Genomic DNA, 23015 nt, shown 5'->3' with positions numbered 1-23015 from the left:
AATATGAGACCGATGATTAACAAGAAAGCAGATTCTGTGCCAAGAACATGGCATGGGGGCACAGCCAAACATAGATACATAGTTTGAAGGAAGACATTTATGGACTACACACACACACACACACACACACACACACCAGTATCTCAGCAGGTTCATGTGGATGGGAGCAGGAGATGAACCCATACTGTTTATCTGTCAGAGCCTCGGTACTGATCTCCTCCTCTCACACAGCCTGGGCCAAATGATGTTGCTCCATTAAAAACCATAGCCTTCTCACATCAATATCCCATTCTGTATCTGTGTGTGTGTGTGTGTGTGTGTGTGTGTGTCTGTGTGTGTATTTGTGAGACCACACTGAGATCAAGAGAGAAAATGCAGGGAGAGAGGAGAAAGCATGCACAAATGTACTATATGTGTGCTCCTGACTGTGTGTGTGTGTACCTGTGTGTGTGTGTGTTTGTATGTTGTGTGCAGGTCAGGGTCTATGGGACAAGGGGGAGGGGGGCGCAGACTGCAGACAGAGCCATGCTGCCTTCATGTTTGATAGATAGCCAGGCTTCTCTCCAGACTCAGCATGCACATTACAGCAACACCCCCATCTCTTCAGCCACAGCAGGAACACACACAATCCTTGGAAAACAACACATACTTGGCTCTCCAATATCAGTTATTTATTGGCTGATTTATGTATGTATTTATTTACTTATTTAACCAACACCAGGTGCAGATGATAAAGCCTCACTCTATGAGCTATACAGTATATAGACAAGTCATTTAGAGGCAGATGTGCAGCAAATAAACAAGATAGTGAGCATTAATAGGAATAGGCATTTTAGGAAACTCAAACCCCGATATCATACTTTTCAAATTTTAAAATGTCAGGTCACATTCTAGCTTCCCGTCTCTACTTTAAGACACAATCCTTATGACCTAAAGGATAAAACAGGACATAAAAAAGGGAGAGAGTGGGGAGAGGAGCAGTTTTTTAAGTCCCTATTCATGTACCCTGTTCTTTCTTTTTGCCTGCCTCTATATTTTTCCTCTTTTCTTTCTTCTGTAGCCGCCCACTCAATCCTCGCAACCACATGGATCTGAATTGAACACCAGACTTAACCCAGCAACATCTCTCTCTCTCTCTCTCTCTCTCCATGTCTCTGTCTCTCACATGGCTGGATCACACGTCTCACGTGCTCCACAGTATGTTCACACATATACACACATTCCCACTGGAGAGGAAACGGAAATATGCACAAAACATGCAGACACGCACATACACACACACACACACACAAAACACACACCTGCATCGGGTTGCAAATAATTCCGACCAGGCAATTAATGAGGTGGGATGGGGTAGGGCGGGGTGTGTGTGTGTGTATGTGTGGGTGTGGGGTGATCGTCACAAATAGGAGGAGCAATATGAAGCCCACCAGTCTAGATGGATGGAGCGGAGATGCGAAGGTAATGGCCTCATCTGGCTCGGTTTACAGGCTTGGTTGAAAGTGTGAAAACTGCCTGAGAGGCTTTCTGAGTAAGGTTCTTTAATTAGCATCACTGTGCCCAAGTTAGACAGTTTTGCTAGCACTGCATCTGCAGATGAGACGTATGAATTATAGAGAGATGCAGAGGCAGATGCAGAAATCAAGCAGTTCTGTTGGTATGGTGAGCGTTGACGAGACTAAGATAGTTGCAATATGAAACTTTAGGTCTCGCTATTTCTATGTGAATTAATTCACACAGAACTAGCTAGGCTATCTCAAGAGAACAGACATTATATCAGTCGAAAGGCAAGGTACTGAAAGACAGAGACAATTCCCTCTAATGCCTATAAACCTGCATCAGCAAATGGCCACAGTAGTCCTCTTCAGTTCTCAAGATGCTTATTCTCTATGTCTTTGGCTATCTATTTACCTTTCTTTAAAATGATTCGCTCCGCATCTTCTTATTTCCTATTTCTCCTCTTGGTTGCCAAGAGGCGTTTTATTCAGCGTTAAAGCGCTTGACTAGTCCACTGCAAACTACAGAGAATAAAACACTTTGAGGCAAGGAAAAAAACCCAAAGACCTGATCAAACGCAGCATCTACCCACTGAAAACCGCCGGCAACAACCCAAGATATTATTCATCAAATTATAACAGAAGACAGCCTTTGCTTGCAGTATTTACTAAGCTGAGAAAGTGCAGCAAATCCGGGTATGGATATCTCCTTTTATCTCATTTTTTGCCTTCCTCCCCCTTCTGCCTTGTCTTTCCACTTTTTTATCTTCAATTTTTTTTTTCTCTGAAGAAAAAGAGCTATACTCATAACAGGAGAGATTACTAAGTAGGTCATTTAAAAAAAAAAAAAATGGGTGAAAATGCATTAACAGCAAGAAATGGTATTGATGAAAACGAACAAGTTGAGGTTATAGGATGAAAGAAAGAAGGAAAGGAAAAAGAGAAGAGAGAGAAAGAGAAAGAGAAAAGAGAAAATAAAAGAAAAGAGAAAAATCAATCTTTGGGGCAGAAGGAGAGCAGGGGTCCAGCGGTGAAGCTGCCAAAGAGAGGCTTACATCAAAGAGGCCTATCCAGCGGCCCTGCAGCCCTGCAGTCCTGTCCTGCTCTGAGCCTCTGAACCATGAGAACCACACAGACAAAGAAGAGAAAGGTCAAGAGCTGTGGAGTAAGGGCCACTGGATTATACTGTAAATCCACTCGTTTGTCACATTCTCCGACACGTGAGGTGCCATCGTATTAGCCTGTTGTACGAATGCATTATTATTGCCCCATATGACACATCAGAGTTTACTATATTGTGAGAACTAATCTCCATAACTCCCATGGGCTTCCATTTAAAACTGCAGCATACAGTAAACACAAGCTTAAAGGACGCCTTTTGGCTTCCGTATGCACAGTAAGTGGGATCTGGGGTGCCGTACTAGGGGGAACAGGGGTACTAACTACCAAGGGCCCCAAGCTGGAAGAGATCCCCTAAAGTGTCTGGACCAAAATGCCTTTTGTGGTCCTCAAGTGTATATTCATAAATATTTTATACTTTTATTTGACATTGCTCTGGTTTTGAAACAGGGTTTGGCTGAAATCTATCAAACTGAAAATATAATAATATAACTTATGATGCAGCAACTGTTGTCTTCTGTTATCTGACTCAAACTGGAACAAGTGGGAATAAAATTTGGCTGTTATTCCTGTGCGGACTAAAACAAAGTTGTCCTCCCTAGACAGATTTTTAACAGGAGACTACTGGTGAAAGTTGGTCATGATAGCCAATTAGCACCATCAGGGTAACGCACAAAACCCATAATTTAAATTAGAAATGTGTCCGATAATTGCTCAGTAAATTAATGTGTGGCTTTGTGTTTGAGTTGTGAATGGGTAGACAGATGTTTGTCATAGATGGAATAAAGGTGGTGTCGAGATGAGAGGAAAGTGTAGGAGGGCCCAGAGTCGCCTCCTGTACATAGGCCCCATAATTCCTAGCAACGCCCCTGAGTGGGATAGATAACGTGAGTGGATGGCAACACGTGGGCTGATCACCGGCAGGTTCTCCACATGGTAACCGGAGATACTCCTATTCCCACAGGGAGGTGATGAATGATAGCTATCAATAACAGCTACTCCTCCAAGCTGTTCCTCTGGTGTTTAGAGAGTCCGGTGCTCACAGATGCCCTGGTCAAACAAAAGGGCACACTTCTCACATCCGCATCTCCCTGCTTGGGGGATCAGTGGGAGACGTAGCGAGACCGGAAGTGTACAAAGCAAAGACCCCGTCTCTCTGGGGGACACTGAGGCTGCTACACAGATGGTGGAGGCTCTCCTACACTGCAGAGCCACAATAGCCACGCAGCAGGAGTGTTTTCTCCGTCTTAAACAACTGTGATGGGAGGGGGGGGGGGGGGGGAGTCAATTCTTCACTGGCTCTATTCATCCTCATTCTTCTCTTCTCTATACCAGCGGCCCAGCCTTTACTCAATGATCAGCAGTGCCTTTGGTCTTTCATAAGGACTCTCCACAATCACAAGGGTGAATGGAGCTGGCTTAAAGACACATTACAAGAATCAATACGCTGGCGCAGAGTGAGACGGAATAGAAAAGCAAGACGGGCAGCCTCAATTAGTTGCTCATTATTGATGGGAGACTGCTCACTTCTGAAGTCACTTCCCTGCCAGTTTTGCTCATTAAAGGCAGTCAATACATCAATGAAGAGTGCATCTATTTTCATCTATTGGCACTGTTTTCTATTGGGTGGTAGGCATATGTTGGTGAGGGGAGAAGAGAGAGAGAATGAAACACTATCAGGTCAGTAGAGTTGATCTGCGCAGAACTGGATGTTACATCAGGTAGGATGAGATGGAGACATTAATGGAATAAATGGAAGGAGGGAGGGAGACACAGAGGGAGAGAAGGAGGTATAATGAATGAGTGGCGTGAAGGAGATGAACAGACGGAAATGAGGGAGACGGAGGGGTAGAGGGAGCAAAGGAGGGAGGGTGAGAAGGAGAAAAAGAGGCATGATGAAAAGATGGTAGCAGGGGAGATTAATTACAGGTGGGAGCGGAGAAAGGAGGCAGGGACAGAAGCTGGAAAAAAAGAAGGAGGGAAAAAAGAGGGAGAGATGGAAGGAGGGATAGAAGAAGGGAGGGAGAGAGAAGAATGGAAGGAAAAGAGGGAAAGGGGGAAGGTTGGAGGTGAAGGGGGCCAAGGAGGGAGCAAAGAATGTGTTGAGGTTAATCATAATTGCACTGACAGTGGGAGACGATATGGTGCTGTTGCTGGGTGGAACGAGAGGTTGTGTGTGTGTGTGTGTGTGTGTGTGTGTGTGTGTGTGTTGCGTGTGTGTGTGCGTGTGTGTGTGGGGGGGTCTGGATTGTGATAGGGTATATATAGAGGTCACTAGGGAGAGAACAGAGAGAGGAGAATATATAAAATCTAGACCCCTACATCATCTTAACTGTATAGCACTTAACCAATGCTTTTATCCAAAGTGACAGTAAGACGCTGGGCTACGGTAAGTGCATACAGTTCAGTATGAGAATAAAGCTCCTGTGGGGATTCAGAGCCCTGCCCTTGGCATTGCTTCAGCTACACTCTTACCCACTGAGTTACACAGGAATAGCATAGCCACCCTGGTAGTGAGAGGCAACAGAGCAGATTAAATGAAGTGGACAGAGTATGTATATATGTATGTAGCCCGATATACAGTATCTATCTATATATAGCACTTCCCATTTTGACTACTATACTGATACATAATAATACATACTATACTATATTACTATATTTAAATTACATAAAAATGATCTAAAAAATATGACTACACTAATACAAAAGTAACTGTTTCTCTCAAAAGGACAAAGCTAATCACGATTGTGCAACTTGTTGCAACTTGGTTGCTTGCATGTGTCATCAGATTGCATGCATCATCACAACTTGATGATCTGTGTAATGGAATTAAGGATATTCAATTGCATATATTATTCCCCTGGAAGATGATACAGTATAGCTAGCAACAATTTTCTGATAAAGTTGAATTTTTAAAATTTGACCTAATTGACAGACCTGTGTAAAGGGGGGGTGCCATCCTTTGCAGCCCACTGTGGGGAATTAATGAGTCGGGCATTGATACATGGTAAACACACAATATGGCACTATTGTTGGGGTGACACCCAAGTGACCCACACTTCCCTGTGTTTGTGTGTGTGAGAGAGTGTGTGAGAGAAGCTGTCTGGCAGTGGGCTGGCAGGCTGCTCACAGCTCTGCAGTGATGTGAGGCCGGGCGCGGCGGAAAAGTAGGTCACATCAACGCTCACATTCACACATACACATTCCTTTCACTCAAACACACATACATTTTGTCACTCGTAAGTATTCTCTCTCATACATATACATTCGGTCACTCATACACTCTCTCGAATGCACAAACACACACTTGCTTGCCCGGCCCCTCCCCATCCATCCGTCTACCCAGCCTTCCCCCAGGCTGCAGCACTGTGCCAATGAGATGAGCAGGACTCCCCACTGGCCCACATAACAATGACTCTGGCTGTGTGTGTGTGTGTGTGTGTATATGAGAGAGAGAGAGAGCGAGAGAGAGAGAGAGAGAGAGAGAGAGAGAGAGAGAGAGAGACAGAGAGAGAGAGAGAGAGAGAGAGACAGAGAGAGAGAGAGAGAATGTTTGTTTTTGTATGTCTCCTTGACCATCTGTGTCCATAGAAAACATTGGAAATATATATATATATATATATATATATATATATGTACAGTATGTCTGTGTGTGTGTGTGTGTGTGTGTACTGACTGCAGCTCACGTGTCCTATATGTGTGAAAGAGAATGAATGCACTCACATGCTTGAAATTCCACTTTGGGAACTGGAAGTTATATAACGACTATGCAGATACATTCTCTTCCTTGAAGACACTTTGATGACTTTGGCTGCAAATTTTTCCATTGAGGAAAATGACTATTGTCCGTACAGGAAAGCAGAGAGATGTGTGTTAAAATAAAGGCTTGGGCTGATTAAACTCCTTTTCTCTGACACTGACACACTCCATCCTCTGTAATATCACTCACTTTCACATCTTTATATCTCACTCTTTATGGATTCCTGTCCTATGCTGTAAATCCCATCTATATGATTCTGTTAGCATGGCCCTTCTCTCTCTCTCTCTGTCCCCCGCTCCATCCCTCTGTCTGTGGTCCGAGAGGAGATGTGCCGTTATTATTTTCAGCCAGCAGGGTTATTAATGGATCACGTATCAGACAAACATGGATCCAATGGTTGCCATGGGAACTGCATCCGCAGCGCCCCAGAAAGGAGGGAGGGAGAGGAGGGGGAGGAGGAGAGGTGGAATGTGAGCTGAAAAACAAGAGGGGGAGGGGGAGGAGCAGAAGTGGGAGGGTGATAGACGGAGAGGGAGAGAGCAAGAGGGAGGGATGGAGAGAAGGAGGGAAGGAGCGAAGCCCACTTCTTTCAGTCTGAAATATTTGATTCAGCAGAAAGGGTGACCTTGATGGGGGAGACAAAGGCAGCTTGGCTTTCTCTCTCTCGTTTCCTCCCTCTCTCTTTCTTTCTCATTCTCTCTGCCACCCTCTCTCTTCCTCCCTTTCTCTTTCTTGCTATCAGTAATGATGATAATGCCATCTCCAGATATAGCAGAAAGTGCAGTATGGCACATTTATTCACCAACAGCATTTTTTTTTTTTTTTTTTTTTATATTCATGACTCGCTGTATAGGTGCAACTAAAACACACATAGCAACAGATCTGATTTCTCAAAAAAACACTTAACTTAAAATTGTAATTTCCTCCAAACAGAATGAGTGAAATTTCAGCATGGAACAGAAAGATAATGCTGCTCATAAAAAACCTTGGTTGAAAAAATCCATATTAGTCAACAACTGTTAAAGGAGTGGAAAATAATGAACAAAGCATTTTGACGCCAACATGCTGAAGTAAGAGTCTGATGACGATGGCTTGCATTGCACACTAATGCGATCCCTGATTGGTTACCTGATCGACGTGCGAGAGGACCACACCAGTAAATAAGACATGACACTGGCAGATCAATACGACTGCGCTTCTTTTTCACACTCAACATCCTCTCTACATCTCTCTCTCTTTCTCCTCCTTCCTTTTCCTCATTATTTTTCACTTGATCCCCTTTGCATGGTTTGCAGTCTCTGGCTGCACCTCTGTCCTAGAGATCCCCAAGGTCCCCGTCTCTCTTTCTGCTCCTTCCCTTTATCCTCTTCTCCCTCTCTCACATTCAAACTACCTCACCTCCCTCCCTCCTTCTCCTCCTTCCACTGTTCCTGACTCTCTCACTTCAGGCCAGGGGCAGGAGCAAGGGCAGCAACACAATGTGACCGCATCACTCTATCAGATCAATGGAGGGCGATGGACTGCCATGCTACTGCTGACTCATATGGTAGGGGAGGGATGAGAGATCGGAGGGGGTGGGTGGGGGGGCAGAGAGAGAGAGAGAGAGAGAGAGAGAGAGAGAGAGAGATGGTAGAGGTTAGAGAAGAGCGAAGGTAAGAGAGAGAAAGTATGAATGAAAAGAACCACGCTTGAAGACAGACATGGGGCAGGTAAATCCACAAACAGCTGTCACAGAGACAGAGGGAAAACAGACCAAACTGTTGGACTCTGCTACTCTAGACTTTTCTAATTATCAACAATTGACTGTATATATTTATCTGAATTAACATGAACATATAATTGCTGGTGCACAGTATCCACTGTTGAAATAATTGATTTGATTTCCTAATGTGATTATTGTTTGTTTATTGTTGCTGATTATACTCTTGCAATACAAATTGCCTCGTCCTGCCAATAAAGCGTATTTGAATTCAAGAGACAGAGAGAGAGAGAGACAAAGAAAGAGAATGATGCCTTCCTTCTCATTATAGGCTTAAAGCCCCGGAATAAAACCATCAATCCCCTCCAAGCGCCGACACACAGGAGAGAGGACTGCAGGCAGGGGTTAACAAACTCCTGTCAATAACTGCTGCGGAGGGAGAGACAGACGGTGGGAGAAGGAGAGATGGGGGAGAGAACAAAGGAAAGAAAGAAAGAAAGAGAGTAGAGAGTAGGAAGAAGTGAGAGGGAGATGGAGAGAGATAGAGAGCCATCCTTGAGCCCTTTACACAAGCATCTCCCTCCAACCCCTCTCCCCCCCCAACAACCCTCACTCCCCCTCCCAAGCCCCCACACTCCCCATTATCAATCTACTGTGCAGGTTTTTCATTAGTCACTGTGGACATCGGCAGCGGCGGTAGCAGCCGGTGCAGCCAAGGCAAGCTGTTGCCACAGAAACCCTCCTGCTTTTCCAAGAAACCAATTCTAACTGCTTACACAACACAGCTACTACAATGACAGGAAGAGAGAGATTATGTGTACTGGGGACTTACAAGTATCCGTCACAAAGGAACGTTGTCATTAGGTCATGAGTCATGACACACACACACACACAAAGACAGAGACAGAGACAGAGAGAGAGAGAGGATGTGCAATCTGGATGTAAATGATATACTGTTGCACAACCCTAACGAGGTCTAAACAGATCTGATACAGATTAAGCAAATACCTGTCAAAAATATTCCAGGTATTTGCTTGTAAGTAGTAAGTAAGCATTTTTGCAGAAGTATGATGAGTTGTGTTGCGTTCAGTGGAGTTCAATTTTCCTTAAACTGCAGTTTACCACTTGTGAGAATTGAGGTTCTGGATGAATTATTCAACACCGAGCTATTTTTATAAGAACTCAGCAGCGATGGTGTGAACCAGAGGGGATGGCATGATGCGGCAATGAGTGAGAAACAATCACGCAGAAATGTAGGAAAATTTAAAAAAGCAAACAAAAAAACATATGCAGGTTCAAATTGAAGTCACAAGTCATTTATATGCATTGGGTGTTACACCTGAGATCTACCCAGTACAACCTGAGTCTTCCTCTAAGCGTCTTCAAAGAGGCTGTAGCAGAAGGGAAACCACTCACAGACTGGCCAGAGGTGGCGCTTGAGGCACAGTAAGTCCATAATGATGCAGCGTCAGTGGAGGATTTGTACAAAATCAGAAATCATAGTTGAAGTAATTTTTTGCGGGGTGGGGGATGGGGGTAGGTTGTTAACTGTTATACTATTAAAATATCATATTCATCTGAGATGTACCGTAAATAATTGGGAAAATAGCATTTTTATTTACTAAATCATGAATAATTAATCTCACATTAGCATATGCAAATTATATAAGCAATTAGATTGCAAAACTAACGCTCAACATTAAAACGGGAACAATTTTGGTGACAAGTGTTGTTTGTTGCAAAAGGACATTTTAATTTTTGTACCAATAAGGAATAAAATGTCTACTTATGAGCTGCTGACAATGCTATAATACTGTCGGAAACAATACTATAATGCTAGAGGAAAAAAAATTCTAGCAAAATTGTAAGTGGCCATGTAAGCTATGGTATTTGGAGATATTGGGACTTGTTAATTTCAAAAACCCAAAAACACTGGGGTCTGATAGCTGCACATTCATATGAATTGGTATTTTATCTATGAAGCCCCAATCACACCTAGTCATTTTAAAACTGGCAACCTTCTGGTCAGATGGCTACTTGTCATACGTTTAGGATAACGCTGTCCTGTAATTACCTGCCTTACCTGCCGTTGTTCCTTGACTTACAATATTCAAAGGATGACCAGGTTTTTTTCAGTTTGTTTACTATTTAACCATCTTATCCTATTTAACCGTCGTATAGAACAAAGATGTGTATGATGTGTACATCTGCCAGTGCAAGGCCCAATATTTTCTGCCTATACAGTCTAGGACTAAAGACCAAGGAGGAGTTGAGCAGCATCACCACTGTAGACACTTCTAAATGCTTGAAAATTGTGGGATGCTGTTGACAGTGCCTCTTCAAATACACCCTTCTACCACAGCGCATTTCCAAGAACCAGTTCCCAACAGCTCACACAACAGCGATCACAAAGAAACGAGGGAGGCGCAATGTCAAGACTGCAGACATTCCCAATGTAAAGAAATTCATGGAATCAGTGGCAGCATGCGATATAGGAGATCAGCATTTGGTTGGAAAACTATCAAAGTGGCTGTAGATGTCTTTGAATCATGTTTTTTGACTCCTCCCTTTCAGTCCAAACATGTAGAGGGAGACTTGAGCATAAACCACAAAGAATTATGGGAAATTGTTAGAAAGAAATGCCTACTGTGAGCCTGAGTGGGTACTTAGCAGAATGTTTGGGTCCAGAGTGCTGATAATAATCCATATATAGCTCTATTTACCATGCCAAGCTGACCAGCAACAGAGAAGGTGATTAGCACTGGGGGGAGGGAGGTGGGTACGTTAGAAATGTATATGTATATTATACGTGTGTGTGTGTGTGAGAAATGATGGTGTGTATATGTAAAAGTGCACTGTGTGAATGTTCATATGCATATTGCTCAAAAAAAGCACATAAGCCTGCATATGGGTATGTGACTAGGCAATCAAATGAGTGCAGGAATCTGATTTGTGGAGAGAGAAAGACAGAGAGACACAAAGCGAAAGGAAAAAAGGAAGGAGAGAAAGGGAACAACAAAAAGAAAGGAGGAGAGGAGAACTAATCAATACAGGCAGGTGTATGGTGAAGCACATCGAGGTACAGAAAGTGTGGGGTGCAATCTAGAGCCGTGCAACCGCTTGGATCGGCTGATTTCATCGTTGACTTTGCAGAGTGTTTATGTGTGACAGATGTGGGGTGTCTCTGCTCTCCTACCCTGGCATTCGAGGGTGAGAGTGCTGCAGTAGCTGCTGCGTGGGGAGCATGTCAACACATGAGAGAGAGAGAGAGAGAGAGAGAGAAAAAGAGAGGGGAGGGGGGGAGAGAGAGAGAGAGAGAGAGGTCTGGCCCATCTAAATATAGGCCTCAACAGCAGCACAGCCTTAAATATTTCATTGCCTCCTCTCCTGAAATGGAGGAGGGGGAGCCAAGGGAGAAAAGGGGAGGGAGGGAGGGGGAGAGAGAGAGAGAGAGAGAGAGAGAGAGAGAGAGAGAGAGAGAGAGAGAGAGAGAGAGAGAGAGAGAGAGATGAGGAAATGGAGAGAAGGGGGGTTGCGGTGAGAGACTGAGATCAGTACAAAGGGGATGTAGTCAAAAATAGGAACCAGGAAAAAAGGGATGAGAGGGAGAGAGGGGCAAAGGAAGGAGGGAGGGAGGAGGGAGGTTGAAGGCATGGGAATCTAATCCGTTTCCTTTTTATGCAAAACGAGGACGGGAGTATTTGTGAATTTCTCTAGACAACTGGTGCGTCATAGCAGATAAGAGGGTTATCTTCTTAAGTATGTGTTGCCGAATTCTCGGAATCACTTCTATTTGAGGCAACTTGGTGCGGTATCAAGAAGTTTCTGCTATCTCCTCTCTGGAATATGCCAGCGTTGACACTATCTCAAAATAAAAAGCACTTCAGTCTTCAGCAAAATCAAAAATCATAATGACATAAAAGCTTAAAGCCAAGCAGATTTGGAAACTCTGTCAAAAACAAACAGCGCCTATTGAAAGTCGAGTCTAGACACAGGCACTGGGGGGAAGAGGGTTTAGTCTCGGAGGCAGTGTCATTCTGTTTTGGCCTTGCTGTCACTTTGAGGAGGATAAAGAGTGTTGCTTTGACACAGGCTCCCTGTGTGTGCGGCTGTAAGCTGCCCCTCTCTCTGCTCACTATTGTGTGTGTTGTGCACTGTGCAGCGTGCTGAAGGAGAGATAAAGGTTAAAGCCACATCTACAGGGAGCTGCAGAGGGGGACGCAGCATGCAAAAGATCACATGCACATGCACACACATGCATTTCAGGAATGCATGTGTGTCTGCACATACACATTGTCATGCAGTCAAGTGCACATATTCTCAAATGTGTACAGATATACAGTACATAGGCATGTATGCACACACAGACACAGACATACACACAATGGTTGCAATACACACGTACATTTTCATGCAGTCAAGCGTACACACACGTGCACGCGCCATTGCCCGTGCCGGTGTGTCCTTTGTTCTGTCAATGTTGCACAGTGATGGATGGGTCGGCATGGGGAGCACATGGAGAGTCATTAAGCGAGGCCCAGTGGAGGCCTTTCTCAGCCTGACACCCACAGAGCAATGGGCTCCACAATGGAACGAGATAGCATCATAGAATGGCAATGATCAAGTACGTGCACACCTCCCTCACACACAGGCAAAGTCGCACACACACACACACACACACACACACACACACACACACGTACACACGCAAGCACACCCCAATAAGCAGATGCAGCCACATCTGTGCACATGCGCACACTCACATTCTCACTCTCTCTCTGTATCTGTCTCCCTCTCACACACACAAACACAAACAGAAAGAGAGACAAACACAGACACACAAATCAATACCTGTGCCACACTATGCTGTGGATGAGTTGTTTCAATCACAAGAGAAATGGGTATCTGTAGTAATCTAAAAACATGCTTTATCAAAGCAGCAATCATAGCAACAGAAATATAAACTTATCAAAATGACTGAAAAGGCCAACCATAACATGAATGATATAATTTTAATGCAAAAGTGGCTATCACTGTATTAAGTGTATAAAGTTATATACAGCAGGGTAAGAAATCAACTACTTTTTTTCCAGAAGGTATTTTTTGCCCTCTTGATCTGATTTTAGGGGAATTTTGATCCTTATCAGGGAAATTTTATTCAACTATGAAATAATGTTGTGCATATTGGCAAAATGACAAATCATCTACGGTGGCCCATGGGGGACAGTAGGCGTATTCACTCATGAAGTTTTGACAAATCAACACATATAATATGAACAAGGTGAAATGCTAAAACAGGGTACTCTTATTATCAGGGGCATTTTTTGTCCCCTGCTTTTTCAGTTCATGGACATTTTAGGAACTTTCAAGAGCATTGTTGCACCGTGCCCTAGTTAATTTCTGACCCTGATCTACAGTGGACACAGTATGCAGTTTTGGAGACAGTGTCATACTGTATGTGTGTGCGCTGCACTGTTAGATAAGGTGACAATGCAACAAAATGTGCTGTCCTCTCCTGGGATTAAAACACAGGAGGAAAGGGGAATGAAAGTTGATGTATCACTTTTGTTTGCACAAGTTTTGGCATGCACTCCCCTTATTAACGATAGATTTTATGGAGGAAACAACAATTTCCCCCCTCACAATTCCTCTTGCCAACACTGTGCAAATCTCCCACTGATTGGGCAGTAGGTGGACAGGCAGTTAGCGCCTCGGAGTCAAAAGGTTCCTGGTTGAGTCCTCAGTTCAACAATGTCCATTCCTGCCACTGTGCAGGAGCAGCTAACCCTGTAGGAACTGCTCCTAAGGATGGGTAATGAATACTAGTTAACATTAGCTAAATAGAGTGATACAACACAATAACCAGCTGCTTGCAACAGAATGTCATTGTGCTAAAACAGGTAAGAGTGAACTGAGGAGAACTGAACTTCTGATCTGCTGCGTGGGACGGTGGGTGGTTGCCATCAGTGTGCATTCTCCTCATAGGAAGGAGGAAAGACAAGCAGAACCAGCCTCTGCAGTAAATACTCAGAAGAGTCACCTCAACTGAACTGAACTGATGTGAACTGTACCGAATTAAATGAATAGAGTTGAAGGAAGAGATACTGAGCGCATTTACAGGAACAGCGTATTCTCAACACTAGCTCATGTCCTAGTTATAGTCATACTAATACGCACATTAATATCCTAATCAGAAATATTACTGTGTACTGAACAACAGAACAAAACAGAATATCCTGAATATTAACTGAATATTCAGCTGGATATGGTCATTACCAACTTATAAATAGAATGCTTGAGTATCCTTAATGTGTCTCCAGTGTCTTAAATGTTTTATTTATCTATTCTAGTTATAGATTCTAGGATTCTCTTACACAGAAGACAGGAGAGGAAAGCGATACTAGCTTTACATTATATTGTGGGCTGTCCTGAAATGAACCTCGATGAATTGAAGGGTTAGAGCAAGCGACTGCACGGTCCAGGGATTTAATTTACAAGTTTGACATTCTTTACATAGCCTTTAGAATATAATAAAGACAGCCATGAGCTCAAATGAAATGAACATGAGACGATGGAGGTTGCTGTGAGTGTACCACAGCTGGATTTGTCACAGTATTCTGGTAAATCACGGAACTGAACTTAGTTGAAGGAAGGAATGATAAAGAGCTTTTCCACTCCTAAAGTTGAAGAAATAAAACCAGCATTCACAGATCTCTCATACCTTCAAACTACATTTCAAACCCATGTTTAACCATCACTGTCCTCCCTCGTATGGAAGAGAATCGAAAAATAAATTTGAGAATGAAAAAAGAGATGACACTGTGTGATGGGCTTCTCCTTGTAGTTAGAGAGACTGACATGCTGTCAAGTGTCCTTGAGCAAGGCACTGAATCCCCATACCATCTTATTTACTCTGGATAAGAAAATGTAAAAAAGTCAAGTACATCTGGACCACAGAAGGTACAATGGGCGATAATCATCAGTGTGGATTATCTACTGATAAAGAAAGAGACACAAGGTAGTAAACTTTACAATAATCCCCATTTAAGTCAATAGCATATATCTGGTCCAATAGTAGAAGGCTAATGTTGGATTTAATGACAGTAACTCAAATTATGACTTTGGGTTTCAACTGGGGACAAATGGCTGATTAATACAAGTGCTGATTTTTGCTGAGGAGACAAACGGAAGTGGCCTCCATCTTAATCAAGGTCATCTGAGTCAAACCAACAAATCTGGACCTGCACTACTAGTACAGGATAGTCTCACAATGATGGGGAGGCCCAGAGTAATAATATCTTTATATTGTCTCTCTACTAAAAAAAACCCACACAATGATACACAGACACACATACACCCACAAAACACTGCCTGCCCACAAGGACAAGCCAATCATCTCTCTATCTACCTCCAGGTCTCCTTTTCACTATATTTATTCTACTGGTTTATTTGACAGGGACAATAATAGCAATAAAAATGTATTTAAATATGCCAGAGTTTTCCTAAAAGTCTAGTTTTCATCTGTAGTCTCTGGCAAGATGTCATTAACAGCCTAAACTTAAAAGCAAATATAGAACACAAACAGAGGGCAACATTAAGGCAGATAAATTAGTAATTGATTAAATGCTTTCTGTCAAACCCATCCAGCCCACCACTTGTTGCCTGCTGCTCCCTCTCTCCTTACCTTTTGAAGTGGCTAAGCAGGGTGCCAACCAGCTCCCCGATGCGGCTCTCGGTGGCGGGCACCATGCCCTGCAGGCACACCACCAGGTCCCTGCTGTCCTTGGTGTGGAACACAACCAGCTGGTCCTTCCCAGGAGACACACTCACCCCCGTCACCTGGGACAGGGAGAGAGAGAGAGGACCCACACACATAAACACAGAGACACGTACACACAAAGTATACGTAGGCGCACTAACATAAGTATCGATGCAGACGCAAACACAGAGATGCAAGGGCAAGCATGTGTGGACAGAAGCATATTACATATTGACACAATCGCATGATATAGCTATAGATACAAGCAACTTCGCACAAATATAACACATATACAGACACACACACACGCGCACACCAGGACATTTGAGTTGGCACAACCCAAAGGACATGAATTCACTGGGGTCTCACACCCGACTACAATCCATCATCCCTCATTTAACTAGGAAGTACAGAGGGGGGAACCAGGGGAATTTGGCATATTCAGCGGATCTCTCCTTTTAGTGGGGAGGGCAAAACCTTGATGATACAAGACACTGCTCATGTTGAACTTTCCCACAAATAATTGGACATCTAATGCTGTGAATACTACAATTCATGATAGTACTGTGTAGCTTAATGGGTAGTGTTGGGGCTCATACTACGGACACCCATACTAAAAATTGTAATCACTTGTGGTATTTGTAGGTTTAGATATAAACATCACATAGCGTATATATATATAAATCTGTGTGAAAGTATGATTCAAAAGAATTAACAAAATCTCTAAGGGAATTTGTTACTGTACTGTACTGGTCAGAAAAGCTTTGTTAAAAAAAGGACAATATCTGGTATCTATTGGGATATGGAATTTCTCCCCTCCAAGATTGAAATCCGCGGTTGCAGCGAGGAGTTATTGATCAGCATCCCAAAGGACTAATCGAAGGTTTTTAATCAAAGCCCCCAACCCACATACCACTGGAGAGCAGCTGGACTGAATGAAGAATCCCAATATTGCGGTTGGATTGTTCAGCTTTACAGGGCTTCAAAGTGCGCACAACAGGAAGACACCAATAACATCACAGATAAATACAGCTTAGGAGTTGGAACTCTGCCTTATGTTTCATTAGCTCTCCATTTCCCTCTCTCTCTCTTTTTTCCCTGTCCCCATTTTTTACAGTTATCTCTCTTGCTTTTAGCCTACCTCTCTACTCTCTCTCCTTCATCATCATTCCCTCCCTCAGGTTTCTCCACTGTTCTATCCATTTGTTTCTCCCTTAATCTGTCTCTCTAAGCCAGAGCGCATGCAGTGTATGCTGAGGAAACAGCCAGAGGGCAGGCAGTCAGGTACATTAATACCCACTCAGCAGAGCGCAGCGCAGAGACAAATCCTTACTCCATCTCCATCAGAAGAGGACAGGGAGAGACAGGCTGCTACCCAGGGCTAAACAACCAGCTAGCTTATTTACCTACGACATGACGCCCGTGACTTCTCTCCCCGTCGGCGACAAACACTTCCGTAATCACAGTGAATTAAAGCCCGAAGCCGCGCCTCTGTCTGTAGCGATCCACCCACAGTTAATTACATGGCGTCGGTTACATTTACATTTATATTAAAGGCTTAATTGATTGGAACGAGAGTCATTGTTCTAATGAGTTGGGTAATGATACATTGTGATTTGTTTCCTTGTCTCATTTTTTTTCTTCATTCACCAGGACATGTTTGATCCCCGCAATGAAATCAGTGAGGACTATGGATCGGTCACCGTCCATCTATTCCCTTCTTCGTCCGTCCAACACACATAATATCTCAAACACCACTGATTGGATTTTGACGAAACTTGGGGATGATGATGCATCTCACCACTGCATGCCAGTATTTCCAAAATGACACTGACTAGGCCAAGAGTGGTGCTACATCATTCACTGGATCGCTTGTTCACTTGTCCATGTGTCATGGGTGATATCTCAGACACCACTGATTGGATTTTGAGTAAACTTGATGATGGAAATGATGCATCTCACAACTCTGTTCCAGCATTTTCAAAATTACACTGATTGGCCCAATTACAGGTCCAAACAAGGTGACATATTTGTTACTGATTGGTCCAGAGGGTTAGAGCAGCATTTGTGGAGGACAACGTGTTTACTGATGCCTTCTTCACTTTTATAAATGTCATGCTGCTAAATCGGCAGCAGCGGGTGTATTGTGGCGAGAGGGTGAGTGAGTGAGCAAGCGGCCGTGTGATGTGGACACGTTGCGAATGTGCAGTCAGGAACTCGCCGCTCGCTGACAAGAGCATTCTGGTCCGGTCCACTCTGTGCCACGGTTGTCACGAGGATATGGATGGAGCAGAGGGCTCCTCCCATTCTATTCTTATGGGAACAACTTGTTGGTTATGTAACATATCCCAGCGGTCACTTGGGCGGGGGGAAGAGGGGGGGGGGGTTGTGCTCCATGACTAAATGGAGCCTCTCTTGAAGCCTCTCTTGCTGTGAGGGCACCAGTCAGCCTGCTATTGATGTTCACTGAAAAAAACAAAAGTAGAGTCGGCACCTTGCACGTTGCTCCCAAGATTTGTGAATTTATTAACACCTATACATGTGATGTTTCAAACTCTTTGCACTTCATCAGCTCCGCCTCATGATTACATGCATAGGCATTAATAAATTTGTATACCTTGGGAGCAACCTGCAGTGGGCGGACTCTAGTTTTGTTCTATGCTTTGTATTCTTTCCGGCACCTGGTTAAGATTGAGATGGCCGTGTTTTTTCTCTCCTCAGTCCCATTAGGTGACCAGCAATAATTACATGACACAACTACCAATGCACACAGTTCATTTTCAGTGTATAACCACGGGTCTATGTGGTCACACTGTGGCTGTGGGCATGAGTTGTGGGAGTCTGAGAAGAAAAGTGGGGGGGAGGGGGGGGGGGGGGGGATAGAACAGACTGAACTGAACGATGGATGGAAAAAAAAGACAGAGGAGAGAAAGAGTGTGAGGAGAATGTGAGCTGGAGGGGATCACAAATAAGCCCCGCTGGGAAAGCGGAGGGAAACGGCGCACATATAGGAGGGCGATTTGTGCACATGCCTGAACGACACCAGACATCAGCTGATCTGCCCTGCCGCTCCGTATCCATGACAACACTGTCTCCAGGGAAGTTGGCATGACAACGGCGGAAAAGAGAGAAGAGGCAGAGAGAGGGAAAGAGAGCACTGGATAGGGGTGGATAGAGAGAGGGGGGTGAGGTGGGGGTGGGTGAAGGAGGCAGGAATAGAATGTGTCGGGGGTGAAAGGATGGAAAACAGGATACGAAAGACAGAGAAAGTGACAGTCAGTGAGATGAGTCAGTGATGAGGGGTGGATATTTTCCCATTTCTTTAACAGTGTTTGTGTTATTCAACAAGGAAGCGGGCAGCGTGGCTGAAACAATACGTTTAACATTGTAATGATCCCGGTTTTGCAGCGCAGGCGTTAATTGGCATATAAATCCTTGGTAGACAGCCATTGGCTCCTCACTAGCTCTAGCCATCCATCAGCTCGGCTACTCTCTTTTGTTGCCCTGCAGCAGTAAATACACAGCACAGGGCAGCCGAGGGGTTAGCAGGGCGTTAGCCTATCAGTGCTAATCAACAACGAGCTAACTGCTTTCCCCTCCGTTTGACCTTCTCCAATCGATCGCTCCACGTCACGCTTCCGTGACTCCCAGCCTACATCTCCATCTTCATCTCCTCCTCTTCCTCACCCCTCCCTCTTTCCACTTCTTCTTTCTCGCCCTTTCACCTTGACCAATTCACTCACCCTTGCAGCTTGACATTTAATGTGCAAAAAAGGTCTAGTGTTATGGGCAAGGTGGAGAGGCAGCTATAATCAGCGATGTAGTGGTAAATAAAAAGATGGATAAACTATGACCTCCAGGCCATGATCACCATATGGCAAACAACCCCAATTAAAAACTGATATACTGAGAATAGTATACAATAGTTAATGCGTGTTTTATTGTCTAGATAAGAACATACTGCCAGAAAAAGGTTTGTTTAACTTATAGCTTCGCTACATGTCTGGCTATAATATACTGTATGTGCAATGTGCTGTGTGTACTGTATGAATCTTATTGTGAGAATCTTATTGTGTCACTGCTTGTGTAAAGTACCATTCATATCTTCCCCCTCAGCCTCCTACAGCACTGATGACTCTCCATGTGCCTTGTGTATGGGATTGAGTGTTTGTGTACGCACACATGTGCGTATGTCTTTGAATGAACAATAAATAAAAATCTCCTTCAGCCTATCCCGTTCTCTCTCTTTCTCTCTTCTCTCTCTCTCTCTCTCTCTCTCTCTCTCTTGCCCACCCTCTGTCTCAGCACCATCTCTCCATTTCAATTCCAGATGCAGTGATACAGACCGGGGTGTCCATCTCCAAGCTCTCTAATTCCCTCCTGTCACTTTGTCAGATTGAACACTGGGGTGTCTTGTCACAGTTGTCACTGCACACCGGCCTCATATCTCACTCATTTCAACAGGCGACGGGGATGTATCCGCCCCAGAGATTAATGCGCTACACCCCTCCCCGCCTCTCTCACTTCTGTCTCACCTCCAAGGTCAAAGCTCCAAATACACTGTAAGCAATTTTCTCTCTTATAGCAGAGCGGAATAGCAGATTAGCAGAGAGGGTTAAATCAGGAATGTAATCAGGAATGTGGTCAGTTGTTTGTTTGCATGTTTGTCACAATGCTGCCTTCTTTCTTTTTGAAGAGAGTGGGCAGTCCGCTCACTCCCCTTCAGCTATTTTATTCTTTATTTAGACAGTGGGGAAGTAGAGAGGGAGACACAGGAGAGAAAGCTCTGGTGGGATTACGTCCGAGGCCAGTGGAGGAACATGTGTGTTTCCAGAGGAGGGGAACGCAACCACTTGACTATCTCAGGTCTTAAATAAAGGTTAAATAAAAAGTGGGACAACAGCGGTCTCCTATTAGAAATGAACAGCAGCTGTGGGAAAAGCAAAGCAAAGCAAAGAATAGAAAAGAATAGAACAGAAAAGAAAAGAAAAGGTTTGAATGTTGGCATATAGATAAAATATGAGTTTCTGAGGAATAGGTGTTTTGGATGAGCTCTAAATGCAAAACTAACAGGCACACACACACACACACACACACACACACACAGACAGAGGATATTTTTGCCATGGAAACAACCTCGTGCTGTGTGTGTGGCAGCCTTAATGGACCTATCAGAGTGTGAATATAAATTAAATGCAGCCAATTGTAGAGTTGGGAGAGATTTTTGCATGTTGACATGTTGCCACAGAATCACACAGACTCTTGGCGAATAGGAAATTATTCTGTTTGTGTAAAGTACAGAGTTCTCGCCCCCAAAATAGCTTCAGGAAGCGACTCTGTGATTCAAATTGCTTAGATATTTCATACAGGGCGGTTCCAAGTGGTTCCAGATATTAAAGAAGCCTAAAAGTCGACTAGAAGATCAAGAATATCGTAAAGCTAACTTCTTACTGTTGTATGAAACAAATATTACTAATGGAAAGGCTTGTGTCCTAAACTTCTTTTAATTAATGCTAATTTTTTGCAGCATAAAAATGAGATGAGATTCTGTGTCGACAAGTAGATCTTTAAAACTAATTGAAAGTGTTCAACCATTTGGAGCCGCTTTCATGAAATCACTGAGCTGAAAAATATGAATCTGTGTTCTGCAATCTAACATTTGAGCCATGGTCTGCTTCTTTTAAAAGTCACTCTCCAACACTCCCATAATAGGTGTAAATATATGATAATTAAAAATGTTGTACTTGAAGAAACTACTAAATGAAATGGTGAAAAGCAATTATTCAGAATCTTAAACATAATCCCATTATTTTTATTAATTTATTATTATTACAGCTCTTCAATAATCAAACTAGGCAATTCATCCATTTTTTCCCGTTGTAGTAGACTTTGAGGGCTTTCATCATTTTCTGATATTCTCAGTATAACGAGGTGGTCACTGTAATCGGACTTGGGCAAAAGTAGTAGTGTCCATATCAACTAGTTAATTACCATCTGATAAAATACAGTCAAAAGTGTAAGTATTGGTACAATAAGTTGGACTTTTCTGTTTGCGTCATTGTTTGACCACGATTTAATATGGAGGCGAAGAACAGTTTGTTCATTCACCTCATCTTAGTCATCTTTTGATGTGAAATCCACATTACTCTGTAGATGAGTCAACAGCAAAAAAACTTTTGACAGTATATTATCTTGCAAGTGACGTGTTTGTTTTGAGGCTGTTTGAGTGCTTAATTCAATATGAATCAAAATAAACTCTCTAAGCTATGATCCTGATTTTCAAAAACTACCTGCATGGATTAACTATATGAAACAGTGGGTTTGAATCTAGAAAATGATGTATTGTGCTGATGTATTCTGTAATCTGAAACCTCTATATGAAGATCTGCACTAGCATGACTAATACTTTTCCACCAGTAGCTAATGAGCCCTCCCATGCAGTTTCCCAGCCTGTGTTCATAGCAGAGGAAAGGATGCTATAAGAGGAAGAGCCATACATTATAGAGGGGGATGCTCTTCATGGGTTTGTACTGCTTGAGGGGGTCCATCTTGTACAGGTGGCGGTCGGTGATCAGAACAGCCCGGTCCTCTGCCTTGTGGAAACGGTTGATCTGGGAAACACAAAGCACCTCATTAGTCACCCAACAGGATGCACACACACACATCCAACACACACCACAGGGAGATGGCAGAAACCAGGAGCAGTTGGGTGTTTGTAGGGGAGAGAGTTATATATGTGTGTGTGTGTGGCTGGACATGCATGTGTGCGTATGTGGAGCACTATCAGCAGGTAGGGAATAGATGTTATAAAAGCCTCCTACCTTGCGCACATGGCAGGAGAACAGGACCCTCATGAACTTGTCCTTCCGCTGCAGCTCGCTGGAGACCAACATGAATGACGAGGCCGTTTCAGGGCTGTCTCGCTTCTGTCGGCCCCCGGAAAGCACAGAAAACCTGTTATGACACTCCGGCTCCATTCAAAAGAAATTCTCTTTCAAAGACAGCTTTGGTATTCACAGAGTTCAGATAAGGCTGGTTAAAGAGAGCTCACATGCTTAAACACGCTCGCAGATACACGTTACCATCGTGTAACAGCGACACACACACACACATACACACAGAAACAGAACACACACACACAAAGAGATAGAAATGCACTGAACATACACATAAACAATT

The 23015-nt window shown here is 43.6% G+C and overlaps 1 protein-coding gene across 1 annotated transcript in view; it reads right to left on the bottom strand.

The window, feature by feature from the left end:
• The window catches only part of myo1d (myosin 1D), an 85572-nt gene that overhangs the window by 4258 nt on the left and 58299 nt on the right, over window positions 1-23015 (bottom strand). The window contains exons 19-21 of the mRNA XM_071910064.1: window positions 22658-22762; window positions 22334-22447; window positions 15762-15916 (exon numbers count right to left, since the gene is read on the bottom strand). Of these exons, the coding sequence (XP_071766165.1) occupies window positions 15762-15916; window positions 22334-22447; window positions 22658-22762 (374 nt within the window). The remainder of the gene's footprint in view (window positions 1-15761; window positions 15917-22333; window positions 22448-22657; window positions 22763-23015) is intronic.

This window comes from Centroberyx gerrardi, chromosome 20, assembly GCF_048128805.1.
Source record: "Centroberyx gerrardi isolate f3 chromosome 20, fCenGer3.hap1.cur.20231027, whole genome shotgun sequence".
In the NCBI taxonomy this organism is placed as follows: Eukaryota; Metazoa; Chordata; class Actinopteri; order Beryciformes; family Berycidae; genus Centroberyx; species Centroberyx gerrardi.
The sequence above is the reverse complement of the archived record's forward strand: the minus strand, read 5'-3'. Positions and strand labels throughout refer to the sequence as shown.